General features: G+C 44.2%; 1 protein-coding gene across 3 annotated transcripts in view; it reads left to right on the top strand.

Annotated features, from left to right (window-relative positions):
- Positions 1-201: 201 nt before the first annotated feature.
- Positions 202-16,171, top strand: part of nid2a (nidogen 2a (osteonidogen)) — a 103,315-nt gene continuing 87,345 nt past the window's right edge. For all 3 annotated transcript variants that reach the window (XM_035752794.1, XM_052497092.1, XM_052497091.1), the window contains exons 1-4: positions 202-560; positions 2,517-2,819; positions 9,381-9,619; positions 13,999-14,672. In XM_035752794.1, the coding sequence (XP_035608687.1) occupies positions 357-560; positions 2,517-2,819; positions 9,381-9,619; positions 13,999-14,672 (1,420 nt within the window). In that variant the 5' untranslated portion in view covers positions 202-356. The remainder of the gene's footprint in view (positions 561-2,516; positions 2,820-9,380; positions 9,620-13,998; positions 14,673-16,171) is intronic.

Raw genomic sequence — 16,171 nt, forward strand, 5'->3', positions numbered from 1 at the left:
ACAATGACAATCCTGTCAATGATGTATCTAATGTTCCCATTCATTGTTGTGGATAATAGTTGCGAAAAGGTCGTGTGGATTTAAAAATGCTATTTTTCTTTTCCCAATGGAAACCAGATGGTGTCCAGGATCTTGCCAGTCAAGACAAGTGGAACCAATCAACAGTCCCTAAACTTTTAAATCCCTCCCGCTTAACTTCGGGAAAGCTTGGGACAGACGTAGAAGTTTATGTGGGTTGAAATTCCTATAGAACGCTCTGTCGCCGCGTCCGCTTCTTCTTATCTAGATGCAAGAGCCGCCCGCTGAATTACTATCAACCTCTGTTAGATCAATGCATAGCTTTTAAAACATTTATAATGGCGATGGGAAAATTAATGATATTCCTACTTCAGTTGTCGTGGACTGTTCATCTTGTAACATCCATTCAGAGGAAAGATATATTTCCTTATGGGACACTGAGCGGCGATTTGACTCTACAGGAGGGGGACGACGAGACGTCCAAAGTACTCGCGTTGAAGAGACCCCTCTATTTCTATGAGTCGCAGTTCAATGAGCTCTACGTGAGTATGAACTATGACTAATATTTGCCTTGAACACTAAGCATTCGGGGTACATTTGGGGTTCTTGGTCATTGCACATATATGAGCACGATAATTAATTATGTAAAGAGAAATTTCCTAGTACGGTCACTTAAGAAATAACACGTTTAGTAATATTTTAAAACGTGTCAAACGGTGTTCTGTCGAGGTACATTGCATGTGAACATGGAGTTTAACTAGGCAAATTCAGGGTAAGGAAATTATTAAATTAATAACATCTCATTACTCGTAGCATAGCCTACTGTTTCTAAATACGACTTTTTCATTGTCAATGCGTCGATTTTGGACATGATGGACTAGGAAAATATGCCGATATATAAGGACATTTGAATAATTATTATTAATCATTCAATTGAGTATTTTGGTTCTATGTACCAATCATGAAACACTTGCTTTCTTTGCATCTGTTACATGAGTTCATTAAAGTAAAGATTCAACCATTTGAATGGTATATCGTATTTGTGCGTCTCTGAGTGATATTCTATCGATTCCCATGGTCATTTCATGTTTTTATGTGTATCTGGGATATTCGCCGTTTAAGCAGGCAGACATTTAGCCGGTCTGACACGTTTTGCATAATGCGTCATACTGCGCCTACTTAAATGGCGAATATCTCAGATATACACATGAACAACTGAAATGATCCCAGGAATCGATCAAACATCACTCAAGAGATGCACAAAGACGATACGACATTCAAAATGGGTGGATCCTTCCTTTAAGTTACCCCTTCAAGGTTGTCAGAGTTTAACTCCCATGGGAAAATCACCCATTTACTCATATCAATAGATCACTTGTTAGAATCCATTCGGGGTCAGCGAAAGAGTTGTAAAACTAAAATGTTACATTAAATGTAGTACAATAAAGCAATATTTAGTGCTGCATGTCAGAATAATCTTGTTTTCAACTCTATAAACTATCTGAGGAAATGTATTTTACACATGGTAACTTTTCTCAGAGCATAGAAATATCAAGGCACAATTCGCCAGACAGACAACTCGACTCAAATATATATATATTTGTCAGTTTTGAAAACAATTATCAGTTAGCAGTGGTTTTCAACTGGTTTTGTCACGGGAACCAGGTTGTCTCAGCCGCGACCCAATATTCGCATCGCGAAAAAGAATCGACGAAATAAAATCAGGAAAACTACTTTTTAATGCTATATTAATAGTAATTGTAGCTATTATATGACATCATTTTTGCCCATACTCTTGATGAAGAATGTTAATAAACTCACTGCGAGACCACCAAATCAACAAAAAATAGTGCTGCAAATTGCCCTATATTGAAAACACTGTGATTAAAGAAAAAATGTTCAGATTAAAAGATAAAAAAATGTAAATTCATTATAATTTCTACACAATTTGTTACAGGTTTAAGTTCAGACTGGAGTATTTTTTTATTTTAAAGAAACATTAGTATCATTATTTATTTATTTTTACTGACACCCACCAGTTGAGAATCGCTGAGCTAAAGTGTATGTTTTTGACACCAAGGTGAAAAAAAGTCCTTTGTAGGATCTGGTAACCCTTACAACAGCTGTACTATCACTGAGTCTAACACACTTCTTGAGAGGTCTTCCCTTTGGCCTTTGGAGCAATAAATATTGAATTCCAAATTGCCCCTCATCCCTAACTCCAAATCCCTAAGGCATCCTCTAGCTGGGAAGGATTGGATAAACTATCTAATTACTCCAGCTCGCCCTATGATAGGCTGGATTACAGTTTTTGCTCTATTGTATCCATTCATGAAATAGTTTCAGATCTACAGGAGTGCCGAGGGGCCAGGGTTCACTTGTTAAAAATAGATGTCAATCTCAATGTGACCTCCCAGGTTAAATTAGGGGTCGATTTGCTATTCAGCACTCATTCCTATTTCCCACACTGCACTCTTTCCCCATTCTTTCTTCTCCAGGTGGCAACCAATGGCATCATCTCAGCCCAGGACCTGCCTATGGAGAAGCAGTACGTGGACGATGGCTTCCCCACCGACTTCCCCGTCATCGCCCCCTTCCTGGCAGACATCGACACCAGCAAGGGGACTGGTGCCATCTACTACCGAGTCACCGAGTCGCCCACCCTTCTCAACCGGGTGGCACAGGAGGTGCACCGGGGCTTCCCCGGTGGCCACTTCACACCCACGCATGCCGTCATCGCCACCTGGGAGAACGTTGCCGCCTATGAGGAGGTGACGCGTGCCACCGGGCCATCCGATAGAGTGAGTCTGCCTGTATGACTAGCTGTCTGTCTGTGCACCTGACTGGCCGTCTGGCTGTCTGTTGGTTAGTCCTTTGGTCTGTCTGTCTATCATTTTGTTTGTCTGTCTTTCTATCGGCCCGTCTATCTCTCTGTAGCTGAGTCTGTAGCCTGTAGGGAGTTACTAAGTATACATGACTACCTCCCCCCTCCCTCCCCCTAGGGATTTGGGTCTCCCTCATCCCTAAACTGCCTCTTGACCTTTGGTCACTGGCCAGAGGTCATCAATCCAGGTCATCAGCCGCCCACTTCAACTCGTCGCCCCTCGATCCCTCTACCCTTCGTCCCACTCCTACCCCCAAGGGCGACTGGGCATCTCTCTCCCACCCTCACAGTCTATTAGGGATCAAGTCATCATAGTATGTGTATTACCCATAGAAATAGAACTACTAGAATGGATATTCCCATTCAAGTCAATGTTCAAGTAATTATATTTCTATGGTATCGTCATGTATTACTCACAGAAAAACATGTTATGTGAAAGTCTCTCAAACCCTCCATTAGGCATGTAATTTATCATTAAGAGTGCATATTTCTGGCTAGCTACTAAAGAGATATTGCAGAGATTATGAGGACAAAAATGTAGAAAGCAGCTTGGTTTAATCAGATAACATCTACTCTACTCTGACTGTGCCAAGATCCTAGAATCTGATCAGATGTTTCGGAGTCTTATTCTCTGTAGAGCCTCTGTGGAGTGTTACCTTTCACTATAAAAACACTTGATATAAGTCTATGGGGAGAAACCAGAGAAACCATACTCTTGCCCCCTGCTCAATGGAGAGGCTTGTGCTTTCTAATAGGGGAGCAGTGTGAGACTGCCACTGCTAGTGCTAACAGTCATTATCATAATGCTTGGGCTTTACTTCATAAATTAATATATTTAATGTATTGGTTTCAAATCGCACAGACAGGCTATAGTGGCTTGTGCATCACACTGATAGCTCTTAGGTTTGCTTGTTCTAGAATCTATAAGGTCCTGGATAGACATATTCACAGAATACAAACCTAGATTTCCCCTATCCCATTTATAATTGAATCTTCGCTAACCCCTGCCCTGGGATTTTGGGCCACCAATTGCATCGCTCCAATGGATAGCAACTGCTGTAGGGTCCGACGCCTCGGAAAAGCTCACAAGCTCATGTTTAAATTGCATTAAAGACCAGAGGGCTATAGCAAAACTGAAACTTTTCTTTAAAAAATAACTAAATAATTGAACAGTGCACCAGTAGTACTTGCTACTGTGATTCCTGAAATGCAGTGTCTTGATGGAGTATTTTTTTAATCTAAAATTATACTTTTGTTACATTGTTTGCTACCTCGCTGGTTAGCTAGCTTGTCTCATTGACCACCAAACATTGCTTACGCTAGCTAGCTAACCAATTAATATAACTTGTTTTCTCAAAATGTATATTTGCTAGCAAAGTTAGCAGTTTTGAATACAACTCCCATCTGCTGTCAACATCAGGTTATGGTTTGAGAGCACTAGTTAGCTCCAAAAGTGGTTATAGCTTTGACTGCATGCTGATTCAGAGCCATTCAGTGGCTATCCACACTACAAACATAATTTTACCAGGTTCCCGTGAAGCAATTGTAATGACAGTCCACCACTTCATGATTAGCAAAGGGTTGTTTGTGTTTAATTTCATTGTGTATTAAAAACACAGTATGAAACCATTGTGAGGGGATTTTGCCAGCGGTTAGAAGGGGGGCGGGGTTTAGCAAAGTGTCAATTGGATTAACTAATATGTTCGCTAAGCATGAGGGTAATGTTTGTGAAAGTGTTGTCTTAGACACAGTACACCAATAATGCAATACCTTTCATGAAAAATACCAAGATTTTCCCTTCAGCTGCTATTTGATGGACTCTTAGAACGTGTACGTTTCTCCAGATTCCATCTTTCAGCCGGGGCTCAGATAATGACGTTTTTAAAGGGTCCCTTTTCCAGCCGGGGCAGTACAGCAATGCCAAACAGCTTTTGTTCCATCCCACCATGAAAAGCTGAGTGTGTTCAGTCACTACCCACAGGTAGGCTACAAACAAACCTGGGGTATTAAGAGTGACTGGTTGTTCGCTATGAGTGGGGGGGGGTCCCTCAGGTTGATATGAATTGACTTCAGATTTCAGAAGTGTATGTGCGTACATGCTTGCGTGCACATGTGTGTAATGAGGAAAGTCCCACTGACTTGAACTGAACAGCCATAATATTCAGTGTCGCCTAGTGATTCTAATGCGCGTGAATGAATAGGCTTTTCTGTTGGACCAGGGCCCACGCCTTCTCTCTCTCAGTGAGAGAGAACAGACAGCTGTGAAGGCACACTGGAAATATTGTCTTTTGTTATTTATTAGTTCTGGGGACGCCTCTGCTCTTGCCCTTAACAAGAGTCCTCCTTGGAAACACCTCCCTTCTTGTTGAAGTCTCTAAGTGCAAGGGAACATGAGTTCCACCCTCTCTTTCCCCCAGACACCAGATAAACCAAACAATCTGAATCAAAACCGTACAGCTTGTTGATTAGAGGCCTTACTGTTCTGTTTCTGTTGGATCATGTTCAGGGGGTATTGGTGCCAAAACCAGATTTTGTCCCCCTAAACCACAACCTATCCCCACATTTTATTACATTGGTCTAAGAGAACATGAAAGCGGGCTGTAAAATTAGCAGACCTGTCTGGCAACCCTGTGTGCATGTGTGTGTGTTCTTGTCTGTCCGTCCCTGTGTGTCTGTCCATCTGTCCGTCTGTGTGTGAGTTCCCATATCATTGAAAATGCCTAATGGACTGGTTGGCAGCCTGCTTGTCTGCAGCTGCGGACGCTGCCTCAAAACCTGGCAACAAACAAACAACGGCATCTGTCTTGTGGCATTTTTGCCATTCCTCTCTCACACACACCCACCTCAAGAGGGTCTGGGAGACGTCTGGTGTGTCTGTGTCTCTGTGTGTTTGTGTGCTCCGATCCCAGACTGGCCTCTAGTCATCACTGACTCACCCAACAGATCCTTGTGGTAGTCTCCAGTTCAAGTGTTGCTGTGACATGACCAGGAATACACTCCTTGAACATCTTCGATAGACAGTATTAATTAAGTTTGTGTGTGTGTTTTTCTGTGTGTTTGTGCATGCGTTTTTTCCGTGCGCATGTGTGTGTAGGAGTTGAACTCTACAGTAAAAGCACACGCTCTTCCTCTGGCTTTTGGTTATTTACTATGTTTCCGCTTGACCGAACGTGGAGGGGAAGAAGAGAGTGTGCCAGCCAGTGTGTTTCACTTCGTTTCGGCGGAGGGGAAGCAACATTTCAAGGGGAAAGGAAAAACCTCTGGATGATCCCTCTGTGTTTTCCTTTGGGATTGGAATGGCTTTATCTCTTGGAACAACACAGCTCTCCAGCCTACCACCTCTCCAGCTCATCCAAGCCTCTGCAACCACCCCCAGCTCCAGATGTCCATCTCCCCACCTCCCTACCTCCCCTGCTGGGGTTGGGGTTGGTGGCGGGTGTGTGTGTGTGTGGGGGGGGGTAGAGATTGTTGGAGGTCTGTTGAAGTGTTAGCCCTTGAGCAAACATGCAGTGGTGGAAGTCTGCTCTAAACCTTGAGGATTTGGAGCAAATCTCAACAATGAGAGGGTCTGGGTGCTATCATCTCATCAGGCTCGGCACAGTGTCTCCATTACCAGTCCCCTACCTCCACATCAATTCCAACACCCCCTTCCCCCAAATGTATGCTTGCCCCCCCCATCTAAGCTTGTCCTCGTCCTATAGCCACACGTGGGAAGAGTAATTTACAATAACATCTTTAAACAATCTTGTATATGGGCTTGTTATCTAAAGCTGCTCCGAGGCAGTGTGGTCTTGTAATTAGGGAACTTTTCTGTGGCGGGGGTAGGTTGGGGTAGGTTGGGGGGCTGTGGAATTAGTAAGCCTGAGGGTCTTTCTCTCTTGTCTGTCTCTTGTCTTTCTGTCTCTCGCTTTTCTCACTATTTCTCTGTCTTTCTCTGTCTTTCTCTCACGCATCTCTCTCTATTCTCTCTCCCTTTCTCTATTCTCGCTCCCTCTCTCTCTGAACCAGATGCACGATTGTCTCTGGGGTCTGGAATGGGGGAATGAGGGTGGAGGAGGGGGTTGTATTTACTGTGACAGTGGTGATGAAGGTGATAGCTCTGCTCTGGGATAGCTTCTTGAATTACTAGAGCTGAGGGGGGGGGATTTCATACAGGTCTAGGGAGAGATAAGAGAGGTTGGGGGATATCTCTGTCCTCAAAGTTGAAAATACCATGCTGGGTGAGATATGGGCCTCTATCACCATTTGCTCTCATTCCCAAACTATATCAGTCTAGGTCTGTAAACTGTGTGTGGCCATCGAGAAGTCGTCTTCTCCTCTTCAACGGTTTAAGACGTAACCCCCACTCAGCTGCTCTCTTGAAGTTTTTGTGTTCCCACACTTCCCACACATTTAATTAAACGGCCCAGAAAACCACACTGCTTGTAATAATAACAAATTGCACGAGACAAGACATCAAGAGCGGTTCCCCTCACAAGCCCGCTACACATTTAATTATGGTCTTTTAAGACTTTTAGTGGTGTACTGGACCTCTTTAAAAAGGGTGTGAAAACCAGCTTGGAGGGGGAAGAGGACAGCCTTTAAAAAAACTCCATAAAGGGCATGGGGGGAAATGTTTCCGGGGGGCACATTTGGTGAGAAACCCCGGCTTGTAAAAACGGTGACGCTCCTGTAAAAGTTGGAGGACAGGAATGATATTCGGTCAACATTTTGGAGTGGGGGGTAGGGGGGAGAGTGGTGTGAAGTTTAAACATGGGGAGTGAGTGTTAAAATGTTAGAAGATGACTGTCTGTCCTCTGGGCACTAATAGGCAAAGGATAAGAAATGGAATCCAGTGCACTGTACTATACTGTACTTGGAAAGAGCTGTAACAGAGTTTGATTGAAGCTCTGTTGTTCACTTTCAGTTGGCTCTTTAAGAAGTGTGTCTTTTTGATTCTGGACTCTAAACACTTCTGTTATTGCACAGATAATGCTACCACAGTTTGTTGCTTACACGGTTAAATTCTTACTTGAGACTGATACACAAAATGTCAACTTTTGTGTGAATCATACATTGATGTCAATGGGAGTCCAAAATACACATTTTTATTCTGTTCCAATGTTTTCCATAAGCACCGGCCACTTTGTGTACCGTTAGCATCATGCTAACGAAAACTGTCCTCTTGTACATAGAATCACATCAGTAAGAGAGCCATTCAAGTGGCTCCCTAATTTGTATTATGGTAGTCTACCATTTCTTTTTGGCCATTATCTGCAGTTACATTTTGAAAACATTCGATGAAGATGGTGAATCCTCACTGCAGGAACAATTGGTAGTGGAGAGAGCTTTTTTCTGGTCCAAAATATGATAAAATAAATATTGAATTATTATAAAAGCCCAAGATAATTATATGCTATTTGTTAAAGATATTGATATAGACTTACTTATTTAATGAAAGTGTAGACAATGGAGTAGTAGTTTCTGTGTAGCAGAAACACATGCTTCATCATATATGTTCCTATCAGGTTTCAGGTAAGACCAAAGTGCAGACTTTGTTGAATTAACAATGTTTATTGCAACAACAGGGGCAGGCAAATGACAGGTCAAGGTAGGCAAGGGTCAATAATCCAGAGTAGTGGGGCAAAGGCACAGGACGGCAGGCGGGCTCAGAGTCAGGACAGGCAAGGGTCAAAACCAAGAAGATGAGAAAAAGAGAGATGGGGAGAAAAGCAGGAGCTGAGCCAAAATGCTGGTTGACTTGAACAAACAAGACGAACTGGCAACAGACAGACGGAGAACACAGGTATAAGTACCCAGGGGATAATGGGGGAAATGGATGGCACCTGGAGGGGGTTGGTGACAAGCACAAGTACAGGTGAAACAGATCAGTGACAGTTGCAGATAGCTGAGAAAATGCCTAATAAAAGAAAGCTAAAAGAAAGCAATCATATCATGTGAAACAGTGCCAGGGAAACTAAACTAAAGCCAGGATTGCTGTCATACCTTGACTGCTTACAGGGTAAGGAAACCAATATGTCATTTTGTATCCCTTAAATGTTCTCTTAAAAACAATTAAACATACACTGAATTCATTTCAAATTGTAAAGTCACATCTTTCTACTCAATACCACAACTCATTTTATCAATCTGGGAGGTAAAGTTGTTAAACTATTAAATAATTTAGCTTTGTATTTCAGATGGAATCAAGGCATTAGAATGTGCCAGAGGCCACCAAAATAGATCTCGTTCAGCAAAAAGGGGGGCATGGCACCCTGGACACCCCGAGCTCGGAGAACTCTGGCTGGCTACTCCATGTACTTAGGAAAAACACTGCTGTTAGCTAGTCACTTGAAATAAAAGTGTCTTCAAATTCCATGAACAGTAAATGCCATGCAAAACATTTCCAATGAAACTGTAAAGGTAACATGCAAGATTGCAAACTAAAAGGGCTTTGTGCGAACAGTGCACTTACTCCACCCTCTTATCTCCTCTGTAGTTGAACACATTCCAGGCGGTGGTGGCCTACGATGAGAATGACTCCTATGCCCTTTTCCTCTACCCCGAGGACGGACTGCATTTCTTTGGGACGCGCCCTAAAGAGTCTTACAATGTGGAGATTGAGCTGCCGGCTAGAGTTGGCTTTAGCAGGGGAGAAGTGTCCTTCATATTTTCTCGGATGGAGGGACCCTACTACAGCGTCACCAGCAATGAGCAGAGTCTAAAGAACCTCTACCAGTAAGTACATGACATCACTACTCCTTATGGCATAAGTCCCAAACATAGAGTTAGTTACAGTTGAAGTCGGAAGTTTACATACACTTAGGTTGTAGTCATTAAAACTCATTTTTCAACCACTCCACAAATTTCTTGTAAACAAACTATAGTTTTGGCAAGTCGGTTAGAACATCTACTTTGTGCATGACACAAGTAATTTTTCCAACAATTGTTTACATACGTATTATTTCACTTATAATTCACTGTGTCACAATTACAGTGGGTCAGAAGTTTACATACACTAAGTTGACTGTGCCTTTAAAAAGCTTGGAAAACTCCAGAAAATGACGTCATGGCTTTAGCAGCTTTTGATAGGCTAATTAACATAATTTGAGTCAATTGGAGGTGTACCTGTGCATTTCAAGGCCTACCTTCAAACTCAGTGCCTCTTTGCTTGACATCATGGGAAAATCAAAAGAAATCAACCAAGACCTCAGAAAAAAAATTGCGGCCCTCCAAAAGTCTCGGTTACAAGTCCTTGGGAGCAATTTCCAAATGCCTGAAGGTACCACGTTCATCTGTACAAACAATAGTACGCAAGTATAAACACCATGGGACCACGCAGCCGTCATACCTCTCAGGAAGGAGACGCGTTCTGTCTCCTAGAGATGAACGTACTTTGGTGCTAAAAGTGCAAATAAATCCCAGAACAACAGTAAAGTGTCATGATTGTCGTTGGAAGCATACTCGAGCCGAGGTTCCGGACTGTGGACCGTCACAGGAGGTTCCGGACTGTAACCATCGCAGGAGGTTCCGGACTGTGGACCGTCGCAGGAGGTTCCGAACTATGGACCGTCGCCGGAAGCTCTGGACTGGGAATACGCACTGTAGGCCTGGTGCGTAGAGCCGGAACAGGTGGCACCGGACTGGTGACACGCACTTCAGGGTGGGTGCGAGGAGCTGGTACAGGATGTACCGGACTGGGGAGACGCGGTGCGTGGAGCTGGCACAGGACGTATTGGGCTGTGGAGGCGTACTGGAGACCTGGTGCGTATAGCCGGCATCAATTGTACCTGAACGATGACACACTTCGTAAGGTGAGTGCGGGGAGCTGGCACAGGACGTACTGGGCTGTGGAGGCGCATTGGAGACCTGGTGCGTAAAGCCGGCACACATGGCACCGGACAAATTACATGCTCAAGCTCCTCAAAGCAAGTGTGGAGAGCTGGCACATGACTTACTGGGCTGTGGATGTGTACTGGAGACCAGGTGCGTGGAGCCGGCACAGATTTCACCAGACTAATAGCACGCTCCTCATGACGAGTACGGGGAGCTGACTCAGGTGGCATTAAACTGCTAACACGCTCCTTAGGGCAAATGTTGTGCATCTTCCACCAACTCCACAACTCTCTCCGTTCTTTCTCCTCCAATATCTCCATCCACTCACTAACGGTCTCTGACTCTCTCCGTTCACTCTTGTCCAGTTTCTCCCACTTCTCCCAGACTGGCTCTGGTTCACTCCTCGGTTACCCCTTGTTCCCCCCCCCAAAAAATGCGCTGTTTCTTCGGCTCTCCATGTGGCCATGAACCCTGGCGCCGTCGCCGTCCTCCCTTCTCTCCTTGTGTCTGCCGCCAAAGAAGGCGATCCTGTCCTGCCAGGATTTCCTCCCAAGTCCAGGATCCCTTCCCATCCAATATCTCCTCCCAAGTCTAGGATACCTTATCCTCCTGAGCACGCTGCTTGGTCCTGTTGTGGTGGGATATTCTGTCACAATTGTCTTGGAAGCATACTCGGCCCAACGTGCAGCGTGATCTGGGTTTCACATCTTTTTTATTTAAGTAAGTGAACCGCACAACCGCACAACAAAGAAACAACGAAACGTGACTACGTGGTGCACAAAACAAAAATTAATATCCCACAAACACAGGTGGGAGCAATAACTACCGTCATTTCCGGACTACAAGCCGCTACTTTTTTTCCCACGCTTTGAACCTCACGGCTTATGCAATGATGCGGCTAATTTATGGATTTTTCCCGCTTTCACAAGAATCATGCCGCCAAAAAACTGAGCACTGTCACATAATGTGACGTAAGTCGAGCACGCTCAAACTTCCCATCATTTTGATTACGGTAGTCATTTTGTCACCCTCATCATGGCAAGGACACGGAGAAATGCATTGTTGTGAAAGTCAACAAGAAAGGATGGATGACGGAAGGCCTAATGCATGAATGGCATACGGAGTGTTACGGCAAGCGACCGAGAGGATTCTTTCACAAGAACAAGGCATTGCTCGTGTTGGACAGCATGAGGGCCCACATAACAGATTCTGTGAAAGAAGCCATCAAGAGGACAAACTCAATTCCAGCTGTGATTCCTGGGGGCACAACAAAGTATTTGCAGCCACTCGACATCAGTGTAAATCGCATTTAAGGTGGCGCTCCGTGTTCAGTGGGAGGCTTGGATGACAAGTGGGGAGAAATCCTTCACTAAAACGGGCCGCATGCGAAGAGCAACTTATGGTCAAGTCTGCCAATGGGTCCTGACAGCGTGGAGCATTGTCAAAAAATCCACTATCATCAACCGGTTTCGAAAGGCTGGACTGCTGCGTGTTGAAGAGGGCAGCATGAGCTCAGCGGGGAATTTGCCCCCGGATAAAAGTGACGAGAGCGACAATGAAAACGATCCAACATCGGATGAAGCAATTCTGAGGCTATTCAACTCCGACACCGAAGGAGATGACTTCAGTGGTTTCAGTGCACAGGAGGAGGAAGATAGTGACCAATGACTTTCTTGGTAGGCTACTGTTTACTGCTATTTTTTAAAATTTTTGTTACAAGCCGTGTTTCGTTAAAGCCTATTTATTTTTGTTACAAGCTGTGTAAAGTTATTTTGTTTCAATATACCGGTAGGCACCTGCAGCTTATAGACATGTGCAGCTTATTTATGTACAAAATACATTTTTTTTTTAAATCCAGTGTGTGAGGTTTATATTCAGGTGCTCTTAATAGTCCAGAAATTACAGTACTTAAATATGATCCCCAATTAGAGACAACGTTTACCAGCAGCCTCTAATTGGGAATCATACAAATCACCAACATAGAAATAATAAACTAGAACCCCACATAGAAATAATAAACTAGAATACCCCCCAGTCACGCCCTGACCTACTACACCATAGAGAAACAAAGGCTCTCTATGGTCAGTGCGTGACATAAAGAACCTTTGAAGATGCTGGAGGAAACAGGTACAAATGTATCTATATCCACTGTAAAACGAGTCCTATATTGACATAACCTGAAAGGCTGCTCAGCAAGGAAGAAGCCACTGCTCCAAAACCGCCATAAAAAAGCCAGACTACGGTTTGCAACTGCACATGGGGACAAAAATTGTACTTCTTGGAGAAATGTCCTCTGGTCTGATGAAACAAAAATAGAACTGTTTCGCCATAATGACCATCGTTATGTTTGGAGGAAAAAGGGGGAGGCTTGTATGTAAGCCGAAGAATACCATCCCAACCGTGAAGCACGGTGGTGGCAGCATCATGTTGTGGGGGTGCTTTGCTGCAGGAGGGACTGGTGCACTTCACAAAATAGATGGCATTATGAGGGAGGGAAATGATGTGGATATATTGAAGCAACATCTCAAGACATCAGTCATCAGTCAGCTTGGTTGCAAATGGGTCTTCTAAATGGATAATGACCCCAAGCATACTTCCAAAGTTGTGGCAAAATGGCTTAAGGACAACAAAGTCAAGGTATTGGAGTGGCCATCACAAAGCCATGACCTCAATCGCATAGAACATTTGTTGGCAGAACTGAAAAAGCGTGTGTGAGCAAGGAGGCCTACAAACCTGACTCAGTTACACCAGCTCTGTCAGGAGGAATGGGCCAAAATTCACCCAACTTATTGTGAGAAGCTGGTGGAAGGCTACCTGAAACGTTTGACCCAAGTTAAACAATTTATTGGCAACGCTACAAAATACTAATTGAGTGTATGTAAACTTCTGATCCACTATGAATGTGGTGAAATAAATAAAAGCTGAAATAAATCATTCCCTCTACTATTATTGTGACATTTCACATTCTTAAAATAAAGTGGTGATCCTAACTGACCTAAGACAGGGAATTTTTACTAGGATTAAATGTCAGGAATTGTGAAAAACTGAGTTTAAATTTGGGTAAGGTGTATGTAAACTTCTGACTTCAACTATATATCGAATAGCTTATCTGAGGTTATAAAGCTGGGATCTGTTATTTAAGGTTTTTAAGTGTTCCAACTGTTTTGACACATTTTACAGAGACCTTATGTAAGGACTTCGTAGCAAGACAGATAGTACATGCAGTTTCCTTCTCCTGAAATGCATAAAGATGCTTCTTCTCCTTTTCTTCCTTTCCTCAGGGTTGGCAATACTGGCGTACCTGGTGTATGGCTCTTCCACATCGGCAACCGCTACTCCTTCGAGAATGTTGTGCCCGCCGCTGTGGGTGGTGCTCTCGCCACGCCACCTCCTAGAGGCCAGGAGGGCGATGACAGCACCACTGCAGGGTACTCAGAGGTAGAGTACCCCGAAACCTTCGAAGAAGAACCCAACGAGGACTACCCACCCATCGCCGACCCTGACTTCCTGTCCCCCACTATCCCAGAGTTCCTCCAGCCCTCACACTTGGACCATGGCGCCCTCCCGGGTCAAGCCCGCCTGCAGCTCTATGGAGGTGACCTTCCTTTAACCTCTGACCCCCAGTATCGTGAACATGACAACCATGGCAAGCCACCTCCAGCATCCGGTCCGTCGGGTCCAGGGGAGTACCCGGCCAACTACCCAGCCCGGGAGCCTGAGCCCAGGAACCAGCCCCACCAGCCCCCTCTGGAGGACGTGAAACAACAGCAGCAGCTCCAGCCCCAGTCACAAGCACCCCAGGTGGTCCCTCGACCGGAGCACACGGTCCTGGAGGTGTTCCCCAACAACAGGGAAGAGAGCAGCCCTCATATGGAGAGCGATCCCCCACTTGCCCCCCATGGCGGACATTTTGTTAGCGTGGTGGAGGAGGAGGACGTGGACTTTGACACAGGAGGTGGGTTCAAGTCTGAAGTTCTCTCTTAAGCTAGCTAGTTCGGTCAGTGTTCTTCACTGTGGGGTCCTGAGAACCCACAGTGGATTTGCAGGCTTTTAGTCCAACCCAGTACTTGTAACATACCTGATGCAACTCATGACCTCCTCTTGTATACTCATGTGTATCACCTTTTGTCTTTTTTGTTTTTTTGTCCGCCTTTCACTCTGTCCATCTGTAAACCAGCTTCGCACTCAAGGCTGGATAGGACCTGTTCTCATTCACCATAATGACTTGGTTTCATTGTTTTATATCTCTGATACACTCTTGACCTGTAAGCTGGTCACTTCTGTTTATAATTGAAACAGCCTTTCCTCACTCTGACACCATCCAAGGGTCAGTATTTGTATTTATTAGGGATCCCCATTAGCTTAATGTGTTTGGAACCCAGGAAGAGTAGTTGCTGCCTTGGGGATTGTGAAGAGACCTCTGGTGGCATGTCTTGTGGGTATGCATGTGTGTCCGAGCTGTGTGTTAGTAGTTTAAATAGACTCCTCGGTGCATTCAGCATGTCAACACATCTTACAAAAACAACAGTGAAGTCAATCTCTCCCCCACTTTGAGCCATGAGAGATTTACAATATTAGCTCTCCGTGCTAGCCGCGCTGCCTTGTTCTGAGCAAGTTGTAATTTTCCGAGGTCCCTTTTTGTGGCATGTGACCACTAGACAAAACAATAGTCCAGGTATGACAAAGCTAAGGCCTGCCTTGTTGATAGTGTTGTTAAGAAGGCAAAGCAAAGCTTTATTATGGACAGACTTCTCCACATCTTAGCTACTGTTGTATCAACATGTTTTGATAATGACAGCTTATACAATCCAGAGTTTCTTCAAGCAGTTTAGTTTAGGATTTAGTGATTGATTTGTCCCAAATATAATGCTTTCAGTTTTTGAAATATTTAGGACTAACTTATTCCTTGCCACCCATTCTGAAATTAACTGCAGCTCTTTATTAAGAGTTGCAGTGATTTCACTTGCTGTAGTAGCTGACATGTATAGTGTTGAGTCATCTGCATACAAAGACACTCTGGCTTTAGCCAAAGCCAGTAGCATGTCATTAATAAAGATTGAAAAAAGTAAGGGGCCGAGACAGATGCCCTGGGGAATTCCTGATTCTATCTGGAGAGGCTTCCATTAACCTCTTGCTCCTACCAGACACGCAGGCGTCCCATCTAGACATCTGGAAATGCAAATGCGCTATGCTAAATGCTAATAGCACTCGTTAAAACTCAAACGTTCATTAAAATACACATGCAGGGTATTGAATTAAAGCTACACTCGTTGTGAATCCAGGCAACAAGTCAGATTTTTAAAATGCTTTTCGGCGAAAGCATGAGAAGCTATTATCTGATAGCATGTAACACCCCAAAAGACCCGCAGGGGACGTAAACAAAATAATTAGCATAGTCGGCGCTACACAAAACGCACAAATAAAATATAAAACATTCATTACCTTTGACCATCT

The sequence above is a fragment of the Oncorhynchus keta genome, chromosome 35 (assembly GCF_023373465.1).
Source record: "Oncorhynchus keta strain PuntledgeMale-10-30-2019 chromosome 35, Oket_V2, whole genome shotgun sequence".
In the NCBI taxonomy this organism is placed as follows: domain Eukaryota; kingdom Metazoa; phylum Chordata; class Actinopteri; order Salmoniformes; family Salmonidae; genus Oncorhynchus; species Oncorhynchus keta.